Source organism: Xiphias gladius, chromosome 10 (assembly GCF_016859285.1).
Source record: "Xiphias gladius isolate SHS-SW01 ecotype Sanya breed wild chromosome 10, ASM1685928v1, whole genome shotgun sequence".
Classification (NCBI taxonomy): domain Eukaryota; kingdom Metazoa; phylum Chordata; class Actinopteri; order Istiophoriformes; family Xiphiidae; genus Xiphias; species Xiphias gladius.
The window spans coordinates 9,863,376-9,886,934 of NC_053409.1; the positions used below are offsets into that span (position 1 = coordinate 9,863,376).

Consider the following 23,559-nt stretch of genomic DNA (forward strand, 5'->3'; position numbering starts at 1 on the left):
TTTTTCTTTAAAAGGCCATTTAACTAAGTTTACCATGTGCTATACAAGATTACAAGATATACAAAATTTATGTTGGCCTTGAAAAGTGGGTTAACATTATCCCACAAATAAAAATGTGTCTGAACCAAGTTTAGGTATGTTTACTTTCTACTGTAACCATGCACATGTCTAGCCCAACAGTACCCTGGCAGCAAAGTCAACTATTCCCATTGATGCAGAGCACAATTACTGTACCTCAGATTTAGCTCCCTGGCCTAATTTAGATTGTTTTTTACAAGCAGGGCCAAAAACGCAGTCTAGCCTCCAAAGTCCTGGAGAGTTTGGCCGCACTCAACCCTCCTAAGTCAGCAATTGGTGGTTCCTTGGACCTCTGTTAGGGCTTGGGTGGCTGCTTTCACTGGACTTTCCCAGCATGAGAGAATAGCATGGTAGCGTTCAGCTGTCACCAAGGGTCAGCAGGGAGAATTGGCTCTCTAGCTGGCCAGCCAAAACATCTAGCATTCAGCTAGCTTCAGCTGCTAACAGCACCCATGTTGGCAAGAGGACAAGTTAAATATAGAGCTATACTTTTAGTCTCTGTGACTCCAGTCAAAAAGAGTATAGAGAGACAATGGAGGATGCAGCTGAGTGAAAAGATCTGGCCCGGTGACAAAGGACATCATACCGCACCTCTGCCTTTCTCCTCACCAGGCAATGGCCCCTTTCAACTGCTGAGAGGGAGTAGAATAGTGCCTGCCCCCCCGCCTTTTATTCTCACACACTCTTTAACTGACTTCAGGAAAGGATAGGAGGGAAAGAAAATGAGAGGTGTGTTTTAGAGTGCTGTGCAGAGCAAAACTGGATAGGCTGTGGGAGTGAAAGAGGGAGGGAGGTTTAGAGAGAGAGGGAAGTTACAGTACGCTGTTAGTGCTCTCTACCATTCCCTCCCCGACCTGAAGAACTGTAAGAGGAGAGAGAGACAGAGAGCGGAGCTTGAGATGGCTCTTGGCACCAGGCAGTAGCAGACACTACAAGTGGACAACACAAGCTAGAGGATATTAGTGGATACTTGACTCCTTTCGGGCCTTTTTCTTGGATTACTTGGTGTGGCTACTAATTACTTAAACCTGGGGACAAAACAGCAGCAGGTGAGTTAGCTTCTTCTACGTTTCTAATAATGAAAACATTCCTGTTCTCCTTGCCCTTGTGTGGGAAAGAGCCAGAGACAACCATGTGCCTCTGGCAAAGCAGGACTTATCAGCTGTTCTGCTTTCAGACTGAAATACAGGAGAAAGCTCAGGTACAGGTGCAGCTGAACTGTCACCAGTTTTCTGAAGCCAATAAAGAGCACTGGTTCAAAGAAATCCACCCTCTTGTTTACATTTGAGCTGTATTTGAGCCATATGAATGAAACTACTTTTCCCTGAAGCGTGTAATTAATTCAGACCACTCTTTATATATTCAAATAATATGGATTTCTACATTTTGCATTAATTACTCACCCGTGAGAAGACAAGGGACTACTCTTAGTGCTCTTAATGGCAATACAGATATGGCATTGTGATAATGCATACATAAAGAAGAGAGTCATGAATCAAACATTTCTCAGTGAATTACATATGATATTGCCGTCTGAATAAGACCATTTAGTGTGAAGGCCTTTTTTCTTTGCATGTGGGAAGAAAAGCCCACAACTTCCCCAGACAAGGGGGGGGGGGTTGGCTGATGGTGCACTGAGATATTAAGAATGTAGGCAAAAGAGAAGTAATTCAGCTTATGTTTCAGTTCATGTTTAAGGATGATGTGCACTCATATTATACACACACACATGCAACCTTTGCCCTCAACGTCACCCACATCTGCCAACTCAACACCTCCTCAGCATCATGTAGCTATCACTGTTGCACTTACTGCACTCACACACACACACACACACACACACACACACACATACACACACACCAAATACAGTACACAGTGAAAATACACACCACTGCTGAACATTACGAATCTTAGGAGGCATTCACAAGCTGCAGCAGGATGACATCTTTCATTCTGAATATTTATGGATCGTAATGACGCCAAAATGAATTCCATTTCATCCGCCTGAAGTCATCTGCCTTGGAGGAGGAGACACATGGCTCCTGCTAGCCGCTGTCCATTTGTCATGGAGCACATCACCTTGCCTCAGTAAAAAGAAAAGGAAATGTGAAATGTATCTCACACGCAGTAGGGGAATCTAGTACTGGTGTGGCTTAAGGCTGCTGTCAGTGTCCAGGGGCTCTGTGCAACCTCACCCTTCCTCTCCCTGCCTCCCACCTTGTCCAGCTGATGTGGCCTCTGTGCACTCAGTGATATCACCTCTGAAACAAGGCAAAGAGAACTGGTGCAGAGATATTACTCATTAACATTTTTGTGCGTGTTCCAGCCATATCTATGCACATCCTCTCCTGCCTGGCACAATGCTTGGAAGGTCTGTGGAGTTCAGTCAGTCAAATAGCCACCTGAAAAAGGATTTGTGAATGTCAACTGGGCAGTTATGACGAATCAATCACTATAAATCAATATTGTCGTCCCTGTTTAAACTGAAACCAACTGGCTAAGCTTGGGTGTTTGCCAAAGCAGCATTGATTTGCGATACACTAAATGTGTCACTGGCTTATCTCGTGACATTACTATATCTCTGCGTCACTTGACTTGTTGCTCGTGCAGAAGGCGACATAGTTTAACTGTGAGCTGTAGCATTATATCCTTGCCATGAGCTTTCTCTTTGTTGCAGTGTAGTAGTCCAAATATTCAACTGACAGTGTAGCACACTGACTTGATATTTGTAACTTATTATATTGTGTTTTAGGCCTGCTCAAGATCAGTGGAAATGTTGTGTTTCTGCATGAACTGCTTGTGGCAAGTGCAGCATGTGTTCAAAGAATTGCTTGCCGCTTATTACACATCTTTGGACAAAATTAAAAAGAAAAGTAGATACTAAAATAAATTTGAATGAAAAAAAGAGTTTTAATAGCAATATTTTAAATAAGTAACAGTTGCAAGAATGAGCTAATGCACTGAAGAGGACTTGTTACTGTAAATGTTCCAAACGCATTTCTTTCATTATTCTTTGACACGCACATTATCAACTCAGTGACCCCATTCCTTTCTTACTGCTGCATGCATGTGTGTCTGTGCTTTTGTGTCGTATGTGCGTGTCTGTGTGTGGCGCATAGGCTACTTCATTCGAGGATATGTCTATGTACATGCACAGAAACACAATACTGTGGGAGGCGGAGCTCAGCGCTGCCAGGATAGTCAGTGTCTTCCCCATACGTCTGTTGGGCCTCAACAACAGCTGTCACTGACATATGCACAGCTCCAGTCGTATACGGGCCTCCGGTCTTGAATTCCAAAAATGCAGTTTAGACACATTTGGATGTTTCACAGAACAGTGGCACTTATAACTCATGCTCCCTTGGTTTAAAAATAAGTCCTTAAACTCCATAGCAACCCAAGATCTTCTCAAGATCACTTGATATGTAGCGTGCAAGATGGGAACGCATACTTGCTATAAACAGTAGATTGGTTGTTAAGTGCTTCTTGACATGTAATAATATTAGAAATAGTGAGGTCATCCATGAAGTTCACATACAGTAGTAATATCACGAGTGTCACAAATGTTTCTGGTTTCATCAGAGTTTACTTGGCTAACAAGTATTTTCCATGCATAGTGTGTTTCTGGCAATCTCTGAGCAGAAAAACCTTTTTTGGTTTGATGTAAGAGACATTTGAAATTCCACAGAAGGGAAATATTAGTTGACTCAATCATGCTCCCACCCTCTCTATCCAACCCATGCTTTTCCTTCTCCCATCCATGTTTTTTTTTTTTCTGGGGGGAAGTGACTTAATCATGATTCTTCCAGGGGACTGATGTGGGATGATTACAGCTACCCAGAGACCTCATCTGTCCAGCGATGTCCCTGAGTCTGAGAAAATAAGCCAGTGTATATTTACTGAAAGCACTGAGATAAGGATTACTGGTCTCTGTGGTTGATTGTTACTTTGTGCTGAAGACTGAACACCACGCTATAATTTCACACAACTGTTAATGAGACAGAGTTCTTCAGATCCCCAGTCTATTCGCTCCTTTATTTTTTCCCACCTGCCACAATCACCATCACGTCATTGTTTTTATGATAACTAGTTTTTGTTCTCTGTGGAAAAAGGTAAACAACAGACAAAAGAGCAAAGTCACAACACTAACAAAAAACAACACACGTGCTCACCTACAAAACTTAAATGGGTAGTGGTGGTGAAGATTTGGAATAGTGCAGTGGGAGTGTGATACGTACTGGCTGACCAACAGCTTATTCTATGGCCTTGATGCTGCTGAAGAGGTCCCGAACAAGCTGACAAATAAAGTTGTGGCATCGGCACCACTTAAAGCAATATTCTTTGAAATCTGTTCAGTAACTACTTATAACACCACATGTGTTGAAATGACAGAGAACAATGTGCCGTGAAGTCAATGGACCTTTCCAATCCAAACACTGCTTTCAATTGAAACAGCTACATCATCCGCGAGCCAAACGGTCCAACATGGGTTGATTACAGTGTACAAAAATTGATAGTCACAAAAAACAGCTTAGTTCTTCCTGTGGGGATTTCTAGCTGACAAATGAAGTTCAGTCTGTGGAACTCTGATCTAGTAGGCATTTAGACAAGAGAGTGCAGACAAATGGCTGACCCCATGACATTGTACCATAATCTAAGTATGCTTCATCCATATGTTTTCCTGGTGTTTCTATTCATAGAACAGCCGGAACTTGATCTCTTCCTTGATCTCCATGCTGTAAAGATGACATCCAGTGATGCCACTAGTGTTGAAGAATCTTCATGAGTAAGCCTTGGTTTGTGAATGCTCCCGGTAGATTGAATAAATGCTGTTGCTGTGGGAACTGCTCCCTGTTTTGAGGCTACAGCTTAACACGTTTAATTCCTGGAAATAATGGATGTGTTCATGTTTCCCATTATGCACTGAATGTTAAACTAATTATGGCAGACGGAGGTGTGTCGTGTATTCCAGCCGCTGCAGCAATCAATATGCTTGGTGACAGTGTGATACTTTCAGAAAAATGGGGTTGGTGACTGAATAAAATATGCATCAAAGTCTCACACACACCCCTATGTTCATAATGCATGACACGAGTTAGAGCCTGTTTCATCTTATGAAGATTTGCTATTGCTCTTGCGGATTTACACAGGGATTATGTGAGTCCATCGTAGACTCAAAGTGAATATTTAACAAACTGCCACCAGCACAACAAGGATAAATATGTCATAATTCATAAGTTACTGATTCAGGAACTACCTGCGCAGAGTTATTTATGATGCAAATAGTGTCTCCGTTTGTCCTTCACAGCAGGTAAGTCATTAATGTGAGAAATTACATGTAGAGAAGACTTTCCTCTTAGTTTGCTCATTAGTGAAACCTTAACTGCTGAAGCTACATTAGGCTCCAGTGAGAGGATCAAGTTAATGTGACATCAGGACAATACTACGAGATGCGACCCACCACCTATGCTGACATTTTGCTCCAGCATGGTTTGTCAGTGCTGGAGTTATCGTCACTATGAGGTATTTATAGAAGCCACCATTACAGTAAGACAAGCTGTAAATGCTTGTGCTTTGTCCATGAAGGCTCTTTGACAGTTCAATTTAGTATTACTGGACAAAATGTTCTGAAAAGTTAAATCTTACGGGAATGTGTACATGTCTGAGTCTGTGTCTGAACAGAAAAAGCTTGCTAACAGTGTCTCTATTTTCCTAGAACATGGCTGTTATGTAAAATCTGACCCCAGAAGTCACTGGCCGTCTGGGGTGGAATGTGCTGTCCATCAAAATCCTGGAACAGGCTGCAGCTTTGTACCCTTGCATGGGAAATAGGAGCTCACAAACCTTTCAATATCAGATGGATTGTCTTATAGCTTTGAATCTCATCCACAGCTACAGTTTTGATTGAAATTCCCATATCTTGGCGGCCCCGTGTGTTTTTCTTGTCAGGACGGAAGAGCTTCTCAAGCGTACCGCATTTTATCAGTGTCTTCTGGCAGAACAAGTTGCCAAACGCTCGCATGCAAAGAACATTTCTAACTCCTTGTTTGGTCACACTGGGTTTGTGGTGTGAATATGTCAAAACTCACTGAATCAAATTAGTCATTTTTCCTATAGCACATTGTTAGATTATTTGCAGCTGCTGTTCTCATCCCTCATCTCTGGCAAATTAATTTGGCTAAACGCCAGACTTTTATCTCCTGACCTCCCCCTCCTCACTTTTTCTGTTTACATGAACGCCACAGACATGGTCTAGAACTACCAGACCACATCATGTAACACCAATACACAGGGTTTAAAGTCAGACTATATGCACAATTTTACATGAACCCATCTTTCGTGCCATTGAAGTCTTGTATCCCAAAAGCTAGTGGATTGCAGGTAACAGTTAAATCCTTTTTTGATTAATCAGTAATCATTCAGTTAATGAAATGTTAAAAAAAAAAAATAGTGAGAAATGCCTGTAACAATCAGTGAAAGCCAAAAAGTGACATCTTTAAATGTCCACTTTTGTTTGATGAACAGTCCAAAACCCAAAGATATTCAACTTAATATAAAGAAGAAGCAAATCTTCACATTTGAGAAGCTGAACTCAGTTAACATTAAATATATAGTGTTAATATATATATTATATATTATTGATTATAATATTATTATTATATTATTATAATTTTGATTATATAACTGAAACAATGAATCAGTTATCAAAATCATAGCTGATTAATCTTCTGTTGATCGACTAATCAATTAATCAACTCATTTTTTTAACTCTAAAGCAGCGTGTCTTGTCACTGATAATATGAAGACTATGCGGCACATGTTACTGCTGACTTGCTGACCAATGACAAAATTTTATAGCCCCCTTTTTTCACTTTGGAATGGAGGCACGTGTTTTGGTGGGACCTATAAATACGCATATATGGGACGGGACAGCTGGACTAGCCCAAACCCTGGGATAGATTCGAGGTCCTGCTTTAAATTTAGGCTTAGGCCTTGACTGGGGTCTCGCTGGGTATTAAGCCACCCTTTCATATTTGAAGGCATCAAAGTATATGATACCGAGCAGTCACTAATATTGTGCCGATGTTTTAGATGCCATGAATCTGTGTGTGCGCATTGTGGTGGGTTGGCGCAGACCTCAGAGTAAAGGCTTTTTGTCTGCCAGCTCTCCTTTATTTTCCATAAAGACAACGGGGAATGTTGCATGCCAGACTGGAATGCAGGCCACGTGGCCCAGGAATCCCCATTTGTTGCTCTGGAGAATTCCCTACAGTCAAGACTGCAGTGACCAGCCAAGGTGGATCAAACCGCAAAGACGTATTGATGACAAAGACTTGTCATCAACAGGCTTTGATGATAAACAGACTTTGAAGACTAAGTGCTGTCAAATTAAATCTTGTCATCAATAGAACCTATGAAATTTGAGTGATTATTACTATCTCCTACAGCTGTCCGGGAAATGTTTTGTATGAAATGTTATCATTGTGCAACTTGGGAAAGTTACAGTTGTATAGTTGAGTCCTTTTGTTGAAAGTTAAAGCTGCTACAATGAATACTTGCATATTAACAATGGATCAAATGACTATGTTTAACGTGTGACAAACCTAAAGAGAATTATCACCCAACTCTGCACTTTCTCTCAGCTCTGCAGAGCGTTTAGTATCTTTCAGCTTATTGTTTTGGTTTTACTGCCCGCAGATTTACTGTTTTTATTAACTCTTGTTTCCAGACCCAACAAGCAACTATTTTCAGGGGAAAAAGCTCTAAAATTCTATCTGTATGCTACCTGCCCAGCACCAAAAAGTAGACAGACAAAGTTAGCGACTAGCTAGTGAACATAGTGGAGCATTTTCTTCTGGAGTTGGTGGAGACCATATAAGCAGCTAAAAGGAGAGTGAATATTAGACTTCATTAGCTGGACATAAACCTGACATCCAATTAAGGATATGATAGAGAAATGTATTTACTTAGAGCCAAATAGAATGCAAGGGTGTTGATGGAAAAAAAAATGAATTGCTTAAGTCACAGAGATATACATCAACTTATCCAATTTTTAGGGTTTTGGCAGTCTACATACAAGAGTGAAATTGTCTTTTGCCAGACCCTCTGCAATTAATCAAAAACTGGTCTCAGATTTTTGGCCCTCACTTTATGTGCATTGAATACATTTAAATGGTCAGTTTGTAATACTACATTTCTTTATCCTTAATGTTACATTAAATTTCTATTTTATTATAACATTCTATAGTCATACACGATTCAAGTATAACTACAAACACACCCTGGCCTGGCCTGTGGAATGGGAGTGACACCAAAAATGAGGCGAGCTGTTACAGTAGCTTCCCTGGATTTTCATGGCATCAGCCCAGAAATTAAAAATAAACGGTCGAGTGCCCACCTCAGTGTCAACCATTTTGTCAGCAGTACTCTGCCAGAGTCATTTACAATACTGCACATGTTTCTATGTTTAATCACTCTCATGCCCCAGTGGTGTCCATTTTTCATTCCCTCCACCTTCCCTGGGCATCATTCAGACTCGCTGGCACTGTTTGAATGGTGGCATGAATATTGTAAGAACTTGTGTGCACTGCTGTACTATGACATTTGACTCAGTGATAGTGAGAAGTTATGGACAGGGAAGAAGGCACTGCAATTAATCTCCAGTTAAGAACCAGATCTCCTTGGAGCCAGTGTGCACTCACTGAACTCCCAGAATTGAGATAAGGAATGTACTTAATGTGTTGGTTTGTCAGATTTGATACTTTTTTGTTTGAACTTAAAGATGCAGTCAGTGTTATCGTGCACCCTTCCCTCTCATGTGCTTGGTTCTTTTTCCTGGAAACAGGTAGGATTCAAAGAGACCGGTTTCAAGCATCATTAGAATTCACTGCAGTCTTTAACTTTGCTGACTGCTATTACAGAAAAAGATAAACATTTTTCTACATGTGAACCGAAACCTTTGATAGACTTGCTTTCAAGCCTCTTGACATTGCATATAGAAAGTCTCATTCCTCTTTTATAACAGCCAGTTCACTTTTATCATCTAGTTAGACCGACTCAGATGGCTATTGATGGCTATGGCTGTTCCACTTTGAGTCTCCCAGATTACAGTAAATATCATTGGACATTCTAGCAAATTTGCTCAGGATGTCTCAACGCATGATTCAGAAGTGAGGGTGCTATGATATCACCAGGGTGCTATGGAGGGGATTTTTAGGGGTGGGAGGTGTTTGTAATTTAGAAGTGCTGTTGATATCACATCTGAAATTGATCACAAAAAGTGCACTTGCTCAGTGTCTCAAGGCTGTTGTTATAGAACTTAAACACACACAAGCATGCACACAAAAACCTCTACAACCAAAAAGAAATGCAAACATACCTTTAGCCCAGTGACTTAAACTGCAACTTTGACTTTTTAATGCAGTGATTCTCAAACAGGGCCAAGGGATACTTACTACAAGAGGCACTTTTGCAGTTGCCAGAGGTACGTGAGAGGATTTTGGAGAGGCTCAGCTAAGATTTCTTTGCATACTCAAAAAACTAATATGATTAAAAATTGTTGTGGTGCTGACCATTAGTAAATTTATTGTCAAATTCATTAGTGAACTATCAGCTATGAAAAGCTGACTGACACAAACCCCACTGACGTGCTTCAACCGTAACAAACACCACTGAGAGCTTTTGAAAAGTAGTAAGCGAACAGGGAAGTTCAAATAGTTAGCTAAAAGTAATGGATAAACAGTTGAATTTAATTTATCAATTGTATGAAAAAATATTGTTATAATGATCCACTTTTGTGTGAGTAATAGTGTTGAATAACAAAGATAATTTCAAATGAACACATTTGGAGCATGGTGGTTAGAGGTAGTTGAGCCCATCTGACAGGTGGGGTACTTCAGAAAAAGAAAGGTTTTGAACCACTGATATACTGCAAAGTATGAGTGAACAGTACATACATGGACTGCTTTAACTGTGTGTTTAAGTAATCAAGTTTACAATACAAGAATTCTACAGGCCACTTCAACAGGACTTGTGTTGTTATAAGTGATGCAGTAGAATTAAAGTTAGAGTCCGTCATTAACAAATTTATTTTCAGGATCTGGATAAGAAAAAGTTTTGAATCAGACTTTTAATGTCAGCAGAGAAGGTTACAGCACCCAGGAGTGCTACAAATGTGCTTCCAGACCATCAACACTCAGCATGGGATACACAACCGTTGTGAGAGAACGGGACGTTCCAGGAATGCACACACCCCCATACAGCACACAAACACACAGCGCTGGGTAATTAAGGCTATTTATTCTAGATTAGGAATGTTATATAGGACAATATCATCCAGCTGTAATCCCGTGTATGTGTAGTTTTCTTTTGTTTGAGTGTATTGGATAAAAGTGGGTCAGTAAGGCATTGCGTGGGGAGATGCAATACGAGGAAAGATAGTCAAGGCCAAAGTCATAAAACGCACTGTAAACTGTGGCCATGCACTAACACAATCTGAAGTATTACAGTAGAAAGATATTCGGAGGCCAAACTTTCAACTGAAACTTAAAAAAAAATGTTTGTTCATGAGCGGGAGTATAACATGAGACGAATTATGCCAAAAAAAGACACGAGAATGGTACTATTTGCTCTAAAAAACCCCCTCCTCTCTCTTCTGACCTCGTCACAGGTAGAAGATGAGGTCCAAAAGCAGGGCGGTGGAGAACCCAGCCAGTGGGGTGCTTGGGGTTCCACAGGACAAGCATGACATCGGCCAAGAACAGGAAGTGGGTTTGCCTGTGAAGAGCCTGAAGGCCAAAGTTCAGCAGAATGAGAGTGAGGATAAGGTGGAGGTCGAGGTGATCACTGACAAAGAGAAGCTTTTGTTGGATTCTCCTGAGGCTGGAGAAATAAGAAGGGACGTCATGGATCTGTCCAAAGAGGATCTACTGAAACTGCTGGTGATCATGGAAGGAGAGGTTCAGGTGGGTTGGATGTTGTTCCCCATTGTACGTGGTATATTGGATCCCTTTGACCTTTAACCTGCTGTAATAAGTAGGGTAAGTGCAATAATGAGGGGTAGAAAACATACCCATGCGAAAGACATTGTGGATGAAAACAAGATCATTCTGAATGGAAAGTGCTGATGCATGCTTTGGATTGGTTAGAATTTAGCTCCATCTTGTGGTTGAATATGGCAGTTTAATGTGCCAAAGTGCAACATGTGTTTGGCAAGTGACTATTTTGAAGAAATCTGGAAGCCAGTCTCTTCATACAGGTGTCGAATTGAGTGAACACATACTCCTCCTCCTCAAGTCAATATGCTATGTCATTTACGTATATTTCTATATATGTCTATGTGGTTTCAGGCCAGAGAGGATGTTATCTGCATGCTAAAGTGCAAACAGACTGTCCCAGAGCCCCTTGAATCACGTTACGGCTCTGTGGTCCCCAGCTCAGCTCTCCAGGCCCTGCAGAGAGACAGCTTCATCACCGGCACTGAGCCGCACGACGACAGTGTCTACCAAAAGCCTATGGCTGAGGTGGGTTGGCAACTCTCAGTAACAGCAGTGTTTCTGTTGTCAGCAAATACATCTCCAAATGTGTCAAACTCCTAGGGATGATGGAGATTTTACTTTTTATTAACAGGTTTACTGGGCTCTTGTGTCACAAGACCATGTAAACCCACAAAAGACAGTTAAATCTTAAAGTCAAGTAGTCAAGTCAAGTCATAAGGGAAATGTTAAAAAAGGTAATGTTTGACTCACAACGCTTTTGTTGAGATATGAACTCTAAAAATGTATGAGATACTTTTGTAAGTAAAGTAAAGCCTAAAATTAGTTGGAAATGTAAATATTTTTCTTTCCCAGCTTATTCTTTTTTGCAAAAAATTTGCTGTAAAACATTTCAGAGGTGAGAGATTTTATGTGAAATTCCTCAACACCTTGTTGCTATTACCACCACAGCAAATAAAATTCAGTTTTTCACGTGTCTGTGGCACTTGCATGTGGTTGCGTGTGTGCCCGTGTGGCTGTGACTGTGTGACTTTGCCCTTTCCCAGCTGGAGCGTCTGCAGGAGAAGCACAGGGAGACGTACCGACGGATGCTGGGCCAGTTGCTGCTCGCTGAAAAGTGCCATCGTCGCACCGTCCACGAGCTGGACACAGAGAAACGCAAACACGTTGACTACATGAACAAAAGTGACGACTTCACCAACCTCTTGGAGCAGGAGAGAGAAAGGTGAGGAGGAGAGAGGAGGCCTGCGGGAAGTAGGGCTTAGAACTGCGACATGATTAAAACAATAGTGACCCTTCACCAGATTTCATTCCAAAAATCGTGCAAACCTACTCTTCAACTACCTACATTTCTAGGGGCATATATAGTATCGTCTTATCATTTAAATAATGTTATCTAACTATGATAAAAAATGTAAGAAGGTCAACAAATGAACCCTTTTTGAGTTGTATATATAACTGAAGCAACGAAAAAGAAGAAAACACAGCTTTGAAAAATGAAAACATTGATTTTTATATACAGTATAAATCCTACTATATTCTTATAAATCTATATTTAATGTCAGTATAACTTTATTTGCTGCACTAATTCAAACAGAATACGTTTTGCATATGGAAAGTGTGCTGGAAAGACAGACTGGTAAAAGAAGGGGAAGGACTAAATGGGGAAACGGGTGAAAGCTGTAGGAGAGAAGGGAGAAAATGAAGCAGAGAGCCAACATGGTTTATAAAACCAGTGTGGAACATATTGAGTGAAAAAGGTGAGAAAATCCAGGGAGAAGTTGGGTGAAGGAACGCATCGACATTGGATAATGTTTGAAAGGCGGCCTCATCAACGCGGTGAAGCACGGGGGGGGGGGGGTTACTGAAGTGATAACCTCACATACCTTCCTTTGACAGGGACAAGTACGTAGCTTAGGGATGGGAGGAGGGAGGCTGAGTGGAAACTGTAGGTGAGGATGGGGTCAGGCTCTTTGCTGTGGGAAAGAGGGAGGTCAGGTGGAGGAACAGGAGGAAAAAGAAATGACGGAATAAGGGCATTTCAGAGGAACCAATCCGAAATGAAGTCATCGCTGAGGTTGTGACCTGGCTTGTTGGTCAAGAGGAGATGGGGGATGAGAGGTTGGGTGGACAGAGAAAGGGGGTGACGTACACACTCTCCAACATCAGAGAGGGGAGGGTTACATCTCGTGTGTGTAGAGGGCCTCACAGAGATCAAACAAGCCGGGTGTGGATGTGCACTGAATGTGTATGAGAAAGGAGGCCCTACAAATTAAAGTCCTGACTGATGAGAGAGTTTAATTGGCTGTTGCTTGTTGGGGAATTTTATTTTTTGCAGTTCCCATAACACAGCACTGCCCATTCTCACACAATACCCTTGAGAGATGGGGATATTGTGTGCATTAATTGTACTAATGTAAGTTAAAATGTGCTTCTCTTTACATTTATAGTTTGCCAAACAGGCATGATAGCATGTGTGACAGAGCAATATTGTACTGAACCTCTCCTTCTAATGTAAAGCAGACTAGAGACCACTTATATGCTGCATTTCATACACTGTCAAACCTTCACACAGTTCATTTGCAGCACTGACCCAGTGGACACACACACTGCTTCTATTCCTCAGGGCTTTTCCTGCGGGACGCAGAAAACAGACCATAGAAGCCAAGTCAGATTCATGACAGCTGAGCTGCCGTCACACACACTCAGGGAGAGGGTTGGGAAATGAGCAGCAGACTTCAACATGTACTCGTCAGGCTGGTTTCATGAGGAAAGAGGTTAATCGTGATTTAAAACATTTCAATAAAAAAAATTGCACTTGATTGTAAATCAGTGTGGACACGCCTATATAAACTTTTCTAGAGTAAAGTTGGATTTTTAATGATTTCAAAATTGCTCAAGGAATTTATGTTGTGTGTGCAACTGACAGTAAACCATTTGGATTTTGTGAGGCTGAACACATACTATGTTTTATTGAAGATTTGGTTTGACTGACATTCCACTAAACCTTACTTCAAACACATCTATCCCGAAGCAAAATGTATGCATGAATGACTACAGAGAGGTCGAAAACAGAGAGATGAAAGTCAAGTTTTTGGTTTTCACTTTGATGTGCAGGCAAATTTGTGCATTCTACCATCTTAGCAAAAGTAGATGTGACAGTACAGGTTGGCCTTTAGGAAGCTGTGAGGAGAAAAATGACAGAAGCTCTGTGAAGCTGTATTTAGACATAGTGGTGCTTTCAGCTGAAGTCATTACAAGCCATACTGAGGGGGACGTGAATGTCTGTCGATTATTTCAGGGCAATCCATGCAATAGTTGTTACGATATTTGAGTTTGGACCAAAGTGGTGAACTAACCGGCCAACATTGCCGTCCCTAGAGCCAAGCCACTAGTGTGTCTAATTAAAAAAAAACAAAAAAACGTGAATGAGATCATGATAAAAACCTTTCAATGTAGGGGGCAGTAAGCCTAAGCCTCAGTTTGAAGTAAATGGCACAAATCGTGCATAATGGACTACCACTCTACTTTAACCTGATCCTTGGTTTGAATTCAAGAAAGAGTTGATCTCCTTCTGATGTCAGGTAGTTTCCAACAGGTTTCTTGGCTCATGCACAGGTTGGCCTCTGTCACATCGCGGAGAGAGAGTAAGGGGTTCATCTCTGCTATGTCTTGATCTGTCAGCACCCGCAAAGCCCAGATTCTTCTATCTGTTGCTGTAAAAATACGTAAAACTGGCTAGGAGTGCCATCAAAATGAGAGTTGTGGAAGGTCACAAAAACAGAAACTAGCAGGAGGAAAAAAAGTTAAACCATGAAAAGATGGATGGGCAAAGCACGCACAAATCTGCCTTTTCTGGTACAGCCCTGTTTTGACATTCAGTCTCTCGGGTGAGATGGAAGCATGTCATCATCTCATCCTTATCGATATGATCTCCTCCAGCCATCCGGGTGAGAGTAAAGAGAGAAAAGTCAGAGGTCTTGTGCCAAACATCTGCAGGAATGCAGAGGATGGGCACTGAGAAAGCTGTTTCTGACTGGTAGCTGTCAGCAATTAACACCCTCTCAGACAACAGAGCGATTTATATGTCAAGATGTTAAAATATTTAAGTGGCATGGTGGTATGTGTAATGATTAATGGAAGAAATGGCTCCCATTCATGAAGGGAGTTTTAAAGAATGTAAAGTCAGAAGGAAAATGCAGGCCTGAAATTGAAAACTAAAATGTTCGTTTTCTTGTCATTTTAAAGCCGTACAACACAAACTACACATTTTTCAACAATCTGTCAGCAGATCATATGCATACAGTAATGTGTAGACCTATTGTGTTTGCCTTTAAATAGCCTAATGTCCACTTTGCTTCTGATTTCTCTCTTTTAGCGCCATATCAGTCTTCCGTACTGTACATTATCACTGACTCTCTTGCTTCACACTTAATGCTTTTTCTCTGTCAAGAGAGGTCATTACTGCACAACACAGTGTTTTGACAGCTTTTTGGCAGTTCACGTCTGCTTCACTCCTCAGCCTCCTGACACGGGGGGGGGGGGGGTACAGTGCCTCTGAGCAAATTCCCAGGAACCATGGGATGAAATGTCGTTCCATGATGGGGAAAAAAAAAGCTCTCTTGTGGATGTTGGCTTATAGATCGCACCTGTGTGCTTGCTTAGGAAATGTGTTTATATTTCTGCCTTAGAAGTTTATATCCTCATTTAAATAGCTTTCTTAAACCTGAAATGCACTTGGAAAACGTTAAAAACTAAGAAGAAATTTTAAAATGCATTTAATATACAAAATAACAGGAGCATGTTTCTTAGGGGAAGGCCAAGCATTTGTATTTGCCACCTAGGACTGGAAAGACCGTACACAGCCAATTTGTCCATAGTTATTTCTTCCTTAGTAACAGAGCACAACCTTGTAAGAATAAACTATACAGTAGTTTTTACATCACTTGGACCATCAGTGCCAAATACCACTGACATCCTGACTGAGAGTGCCAATTTCTAGGGTGTCAGTGATTTCTGACTATGTAAGCATGAATTTTAAGAGCTGCACTCTGTGGTCTGGATGGCTCCTTTGTACAGTAGCCAGGCATACTAATCCTACTTGGCAATGAAAGCTGCTGGTAATATCAAACAATGTTAGATGTTTACTGCCATTTACAAACCGAGAATCCACAGAATTTCAAATTGAATTCATGTGCAGAGATTTAGGATTGTGAAAACTGTGGTCTGTTATATGATAAACTGTATCCATACAGTTCCATGCAAGAGTCTGGGCATACCATTTCACAAACATATCGTCATGGTTACGTTCAATCCTCCCAGATCCTCATCACCTCAAGGGAGACTTTCAACTCATCCATATCTGGTTTCCTCATCAAATCTGGACTTTGCAGGGGACCCTGTTCAGGTCCAGTTTCCCCTCAAGTAGAACTACAGCAGACATTATCTCCTGTCTCCTGTACCAGTGAGATTATGGCTTCTGGTCTGCAGAGGCAATATCCTGTGCACTCTAGAAAATTGAGCTATAATTCAATTTTCAACCTGATTTCGTCTGAGAAAAAATGTTCATATTTATTCCTTCTCTATAGTACCTTTGTAAACAAAACTGTCCATAGTTGTTTTCCCTCAAATGCCATATCATGTTTTATGAAAGAGTGAAATTGGGGGGAGTTTTGCAAAAACACTCCTCCTGTGGCAAGGGTCCCACCCCCTTCACAGTGTCCGAAGCAGAGCAGCACACACACTCTCATACACACATTACAGCCTTATATGGATGATGTGACATCACTCAGTAGAGTGATGTATTTATTCACCTTTCATTGTCCTGATAACATGCTTGGAATGTGATGGTGGAAGATCTGTGGAAAAGGAGGCCCCTGCTGCTTCTTATGCATTCTGAGTGGATTTTATATAGTGGGAAAAGGGCTATGTGCCTGTTTGTAGAGCATCCGTAGTGGGTAAGTTTTAAATCGGGTTTGTTTCTGAGGAGTGGAACAAACCCAACTTGAGGTGACAGGAAATGTTTTAAGAGAGGCTCATTTCGAATCTTTAGAGGTTGTTTAAGATGTAGAATATGCACAAGCTTACTTGTTGTGCCTTTACCCATTAATTTGGTTTCTTTTGCAATGCAAAATTTTTGCAATGCAATGCAAAAGAGTTCTGGTTGAATATTGTATTACACTCACTGTCCCAGTGAGTGTACAAGGAGATCATGCAGCTTTGCATTCAATTTGCTTTGCATGCATTTTGTTTGAGCCGGAGATGAGAATGTGCATGAGCAGCATAGAAAGAAGCTAAGAGAAAAGAAGAACACTTGGTGAGGGGGTGTTAAACTTTCGTGAGCAGTTTTTGTCCTTTGCCCACAACAGGGATGAAAATTGTATTTGGGAGTTTTAGTATAGATCATTACTAGTTTTCGCTATTGATCTTCTTGCTTGTTCTGCATAGTGGCATATCATGTATGAAATTTTGTTCATTGCGCAGCTTACTGTATATGATGAAATTCATTTTTTGTCATAGATAGAAATGGCTTCCAGTATTGGACTTAGTCTTATCACCCAAATATATTATAATGTGTGTGGTAAAATTCTTGAATTTCTGTGAATAATACTTTAAATATGTTTAAGGAAAATCTTGGGTTTGTACCTTGGTGTGTTTTGAGATTATTACTTTCAAAAAGAGAGAACACTTTGACCCTCAAACTAGTCTGAATAGAATCAAAATTATGACTCAGGATCAATGAAACATTTGATATTTCCGTGACACTATGGCAAACAGATACAAAGTTACTGACTTTGAAATCGATAAAACACAAAACTAATGCCATGACTTTGTTTTTTCCCTTCACATTTTTAGACTGAAGAGGTTGCTTGAGAACGAAAAAGCCTACCAGGTAAGAAAGGAGAAGGAGCACTCTAAACGTCTGGCAAAGGTACGAGAGGAGCTGGTCAAGCTGAAGTCCTTTGCCCTGATGTTGGTCAATGAGCGCCAGCAGCACCTAGAGCAAATGGACCAACAGAGCCAGCGGGTCCAGGAATTCAGCCAGCAGCTGCAACAGCGGGAGCAGGCACTGACCGAAGCCAGGGAGCGTGCACGGGAGGATGGCCACAGGGTGCTGAGCCTGGATGCTGAGCTTAAAGAGAAATCTGCCAAGCTCACCCAACAACACGATGAGATGAGTGCCAAGCTAGCCAGTCAGGAGCTCCACAACCGTCAACTGAATGCCAAACTTTTGGGGCTTACCCATAAAGTGGAAGAGCTAGAGGAAAGCAACGGGGCCTTGAGGAAATCGGAGGAGGAACTGCAGGAGCTCAGGGAGAAGATTGGCAAAGGGGACTGTGGCAACTCCAACTTGATTACTGAGTTGGAGAACTTACGGAAGCGGGTATTGGAGATGGAGGGAAAGGATGAGGAGATTACAAAGACTGAAAATCAGTGTAAGGAGCTAAGAAAGAGGCTGAAAGAGGAAGATAGTAAGAGTAAAGACCTCAGGCTGGAAGTAGAGAAGCTCCAGAAAAGAATGATGGAGTTAGAGAAACTTGAGGGTTCATTCAGCATCAGCAAGTCTGAATGTGCACAGTTGCACACTGCTTTAGAGAGAGAAAAGGGCCTGACCAAAGAGCTCTCAGATGAAGTCGTAGCTCTCAGGATCCGCATGAAAGAGCTCGAGTCTTCTGAACTCAAGTTGGAGAAGTCTGAGCTTAGCCTTAAGGATGACTTGAGTAAGCTGAAGTCATTGACGGTTGCTTTGATGGAAGAACGAAAGACCTTGATGGAAAGAATGAAGTCAGATGAGAAGAAAAAGGAGGATTTGAGTATAATGGTCAAGGTTGAGCAGGGTAAGGTTATGGAGGTGACTGAGAAACTGATAGAAGAAAGCAAAAAGCTTCTGAAGTTGAAATCAGAGATGGAAACCAAAGTAGAAACTCTAAAGATAGAAAAGAGGGACCTGGACACTAAGCTAGCTTATGAAATTGATAAATCTAAGGATCTTAACTCTAAAGTCAGCCACATGAAAAAGAGGTTAGATGGGTTTGAGCAAGCAGAAAAACTATCAGTGAAGAATTCAGTGAAATGTGAACTGGGAAGAACGCCTGACCCCGTAAGAAGAGAAGACAACAAAGTTAAGGAATTGACCTTTGAAATTGAACGCCTGAAAAATCGTCTCAAACAGCTTGAAGTGGTAGAGGGAGATTTGATCAAGACAGAGGATCAGTATGACATGTTGGAGAAAAGGTTCATGACTGAACAAGACAAAGCCAACATTCTTTCCCAGCAGGTGGAGGAAATGAGGAATAAGATAGCGCGGAACAAAGCAATTGAGAAAGGAGAGGAGGAAAGCCAGGAAGAAGACCTCCGACAACAATGCAAACGAGAGGAGGCCAAAACAAGGGAACTGCAGGCTGATGTCGTAGCCCTCAAAGAGAAGATCCATGAACTGATGCACAAAGAAGACCAGCTTTCTCAGCTGCAAGTGGACTACTCTGTCCTGCAGCAGAGGTTCTTGGAAGAGGAAGAGAAAGCAAAGAACACGGGCACTGAAGTTTTCCATCTCACCAAAGAGCTGGAGATAGCAAAGCGCCACAGTCGAGCACTAAGGCCCAGCTTGAATGGGAGGAGAATGGTGGATGTTGCTGTGACATCCACTGGAGTACAGACAGAGGCATTGTCCACTGGGCTAGCAGAGGAGGATACCCCAGCTGTTTTTATCAGGAAGTCTGTTCAAGAAGAAAATCACATCATGAACAACTTCAGACAAAAGTGCCTGAAGAAGCCAACAGAAAAGACTGGCACTATTGAGCGGTGTCATTCATCTAGCAGTGACCTAGGCATGAAAAAATCCTGGATTCCTTGGATGAGGAAAAAGGACAACACCCCTCAAGAGACCAACTTGGAAAAGCCTCTGCACATTAATGGAGATCATTTGCCCTCTGAACTGACCATGTCCCCAAAACAAGGGAAGCCTTTACATATCCGAGTAACACCAGACCATCAAAGCAACATGGCCACTGTTGAGATCAGTAGCCCTACTACTGAGGATGTTTTCTCTAGCCAAGCTCCCCTCAGCCCTAACCCATCTCAACCTAAATCCAGAATCACAATCATTCCCACCTACTCTGCCCCGACCCCCAGGAGAAAGCCCACCACTGGACCTCAGGGCCCTGAAAGAGCCAAGTCTCCAGTCACCATCACAGCTATATCCAGAGCCAAGTCTCCAGAAAGCAGTCGAGCTTCCTCCACTGCCTCAGGAAGGCCCTTGTCCCCTTTCTCTATTATGGCAGTCAGCACTGCTGTACTGCCTGAAGCATCTGCCTCCCCAGAGCCCCAGGAGATGACCATGGGCCGCGCTGTGTTCAAGGTTACCCCGGAGAAGCAGATGGTCCCGGTGCCTATACGGAAGGGCCACAATACCAGCATCATCACCACCACTGAAGATAACAAGATCCATATTCATCTAGGCAACAGTGTCACCCCAAAGATGGTAGTCAGACCAATGGCTGCTGTAACAGACAGTAAGGAAATGACCTTATCAACTGGGACGGTTTTGCGCTCCCCCCGCCAAATCACCGCCACTGCTACTAGGAGCACACAGAGCAAAGTGACGAGCAGTATCACCATTTCCCCTGTTACATCCACCACTTCCAGACCAACACAAAGCATGGTAAGTTTTACTTAAAGGTTCTGTTCATACAAATTATGAAATAGCATGTTTTCCTTGGGTCTTTTTTTCCTCCATCCCAATGGGGATTAAAAGCACAAAAAAATTATGTTTAAAAACATTCAACTGCCAATGAATTCAGTTCATTGGACAAGTTCAAGTGGGCAAATAAATCCCAAACTATCTGCACTGCACCATGTGAGTGAGAATTTTTTTTTTTGTACCTTGGGTGAATTTTAAGAGCCAACAATAATAGTTTGTAAAAATCTAATATATAATAGTGATGTTAATTTCATTAAGGAAGTTGAAAAAGCTAGCCTGACTATGTCCAACAGTAACAAAATCTGACTAGCAGCACCTCTAAAGCTCACTAATTAATTTTATATCTTGTTTATTTGATTCTATAAATGTACGGTGGGTTATGTGCCAGGATACATTCACAATAACCCCCCATAACGCCTCAGTAAAACATCAAATTTTTACACTTTTTTTTGACATTTTTGTACAACCAAGATACAATATGATATATGTAGCTTTAAAAGCGCTTATAGGAGGATTTTTTTTACCTTTGGATAGAGCCAAGCTAGCTGTTTAGACCTATTTCCAGTCATTGTGCTAAGATAAACTAAGCTAAGCGAAGCAGTTGTTGGCTAAGGCCTTATATTTAGTGTACAGACATGAGAAAGGCATGAGGACGACAATGGTTTCATATTTCATATATTACACATGATGTTTCATTAAGTAAAATAAGTCCACTAACAGCTTCATTTCACTCTGCTAGGAATGGGTAAAGGGACAACATTGTGTCGGTGTTTCAGTGGACCTTATAACTTGCTCTTCGTGCATCAGATGGATAGCGTGACAAAAATGGCTTTGTGGGCAGGCGTCAGAACAGCAGAGCTAATGATGTGGCGTTTTGCCACCCTGCTACAGTCATGCTGTAATTTATAGTTGTTACGCACTGTTTAAATTCACAAACAGCCATGCAGGGCTCAGTGCCCTCTGGCTGACACAAAACAGCCTTGTACCAATAACAGCACACTGAAACCTAGCCTGGACAAGTGCTCACCCGCTGGAATTGAAGTGAAAGACTGGATAAATATTTGCATTTTTCATTCACACATTTAATATAGTGCATGTGATCAGTTGCAGTTAGAAATTCTTACTTTTTTTTCCTGCAATGGGTTTTTCCCCTTTTCCATTATTTACTGGTCATGCTCCCCTCAAGTGCTCCCCTGTCTTCATTCCCCTGCCTGAGAAACTGTACTCTCTCTCCCTATTGTCAGACTGGGCATGATGCCCAGCCACCTCGCACAGGGCTGACCCGCATCCCAATGTCCAAGAGCCTGAAGACGGGGAAAGCTGTGCTGGGATCCCTGGGGATCTCGGGTGGAGTGAAGCTGGAGTCACGAGCTGAGACTCATTCTATGAGGATAGAAGTTAAGAAATCCACTGTGAATAGCAATACTTTACAAAATGGAGGAAAAGCTTGATTAACATTATAGTACCAACAAAATACCTAAACATATCTAAATATGGTGCTTCAGAGAGATTAAGACAATACCCACAATAACAAAAAAGGTCTCAAGACTCTATACAACTCAGCTAGACATTACAAGGCACAGAAGTATTTTTTGTAATTAAGTAAGCCATTCATTTTTAATTTTTGTAAAGTCTTTTGTACTTGTCTGACTCATATATATTTCTGTCATATAGATGGAACCATAATCTTTGTATTTGCAGTGTGTATTGTGATGGGCATTTGGGTTAATTATCATATCAGACTCTGCAGCTACTAACTGCCTCTTGCTATGAGTGGTCGTCTCACATATGAGTTTGCTGATATATTTTATATGGACACATTATAGGTCAAAATACTTTTCATGTAAAGTATGTTTATTTTTTTCTGTGAAAGATTTCTACTTACTATGTATTTTAAATAAATTCAAAGGGTAGTGTGACATGCTCATTTATGTAGGAAAATAAGAAACACTAATATGCATGGGGACAAATGTGTACATCTGGCAAACAGGCCCAATCTGTTGCATGTGACTGTTTCATCTGTGTAGTTATAGTCATGCTTTTGCAACATTACGCAGTCAGTAATCTTTTAATCTTTTAGGAATACACACAGATGCTACAATGGACAATTCAGTTTCCATATGTTTTGTGTGATAAAGTACAACTTATATGACAAAGGAATGGGAGCATATTGCTGCCACCATGACAATTTTCTTTTGCTCAGGTTGTCATTTTAACAAGAAAATATTATAATTTTTACAAAAATCTTTTTACGTTATAACAATTTTTCCTGTTTTTCATTCACTCATATTATTTTGTTGTTATTACTAGATACCAAGTTATTCTCTTTTTAAAAGAAACTTATCACTTTAAGTTTTTATATCACAAGACTTTGTTGCTATTTCACATAATGAAAATATGTAATTATAACACTAAAAAATTCCTATAATGCAAATTAGCTCTTGTTAAAACAAGAAACTTCACGTTATATCTTTTTTTTTGTCATGGTCGCAGCTATACGTTGTTCTTATCCGTGGTCGCTCAAAAATTTTTCATCTTATTGTTTGGTGTCTACATGAACTTACCCTTTGAATAATGGACACTTGAATCTTCTGAAATTTGTGAAAAATAGTTATTAAATCAAGTTTTAAAATTGCACAACTTGAAATTCCCTTGGAAATTTCCATGACGGGGATTCAAAACACCTAAAGTCAGACAGGTAGGTGGTAGCATATTATTGCTTCCATACTTGGATTCCCATTTTAAAACTGTCATAAACACAGATCTTTACATTTAACATCAGAT

The 23,559-nt window shown here is 41.1% G+C and overlaps 1 protein-coding gene across 3 annotated transcripts; it reads left to right on the forward strand.

The window, feature by feature from the left end:
- Positions 1-938: 938 nt before the first annotated feature.
- Positions 939-22,673, forward strand: LOC120795917 (filamin-A-interacting protein 1-like). 3 transcript variants are annotated; one of them, XM_040138200.1, is made up of 7 exons: positions 939-1,127; positions 4,782-4,867; positions 10,751-11,045; positions 11,430-11,603; positions 12,122-12,300; positions 17,931-20,736; positions 22,020-22,673. In XM_040138200.1, the coding sequence occupies exons 3-7, from the start codon at positions 10,758-10,760 to the stop codon at positions 22,224-22,226; spliced, it is 3,654 nt and encodes a 1,217-aa protein (XP_039994134.1). In that variant the 5' UTR covers positions 939-1,127; positions 4,782-4,867; positions 10,751-10,757; the 3' UTR covers positions 22,227-22,673. The 3 variants fall into 3 exon arrangements, with proteins under 3 accessions (XP_039994134.1, XP_039994135.1, XP_039994133.1); XM_040138201.1 differs by having other exon boundaries at positions 4,787-4,867; XM_040138199.1 differs by lacking the exon at positions 4,782-4,867.
- Positions 22,674-23,559: the final 886 nt, after the last annotated feature.

What these genes read in the sequence shown, in the direction of transcription:
- LOC120795917 (XM_040138200.1), top strand. Translation starts at nt 10,758, where the DNA reads ATGAGGTCCAAAAGCAGGGCGGTGGAGAACCCAGCCAGTGGGGTGCTT. An exon ending in TCATGGAAGGAGAGGTTCAG is followed by an intron (nt 11,046 to 11,429) that starts GTGGGTTGGATG and finishes ATGTGGTTTCAG; the next exon opens with GCCAGAGAGGATGTTATCTG. An exon ending in ACCAAAAGCCTATGGCTGAG is followed by an intron (nt 11,604 to 12,121) that starts GTGGGTTGGCAA and finishes GCCCTTTCCCAG; the next exon opens with CTGGAGCGTCTGCAGGAGAA.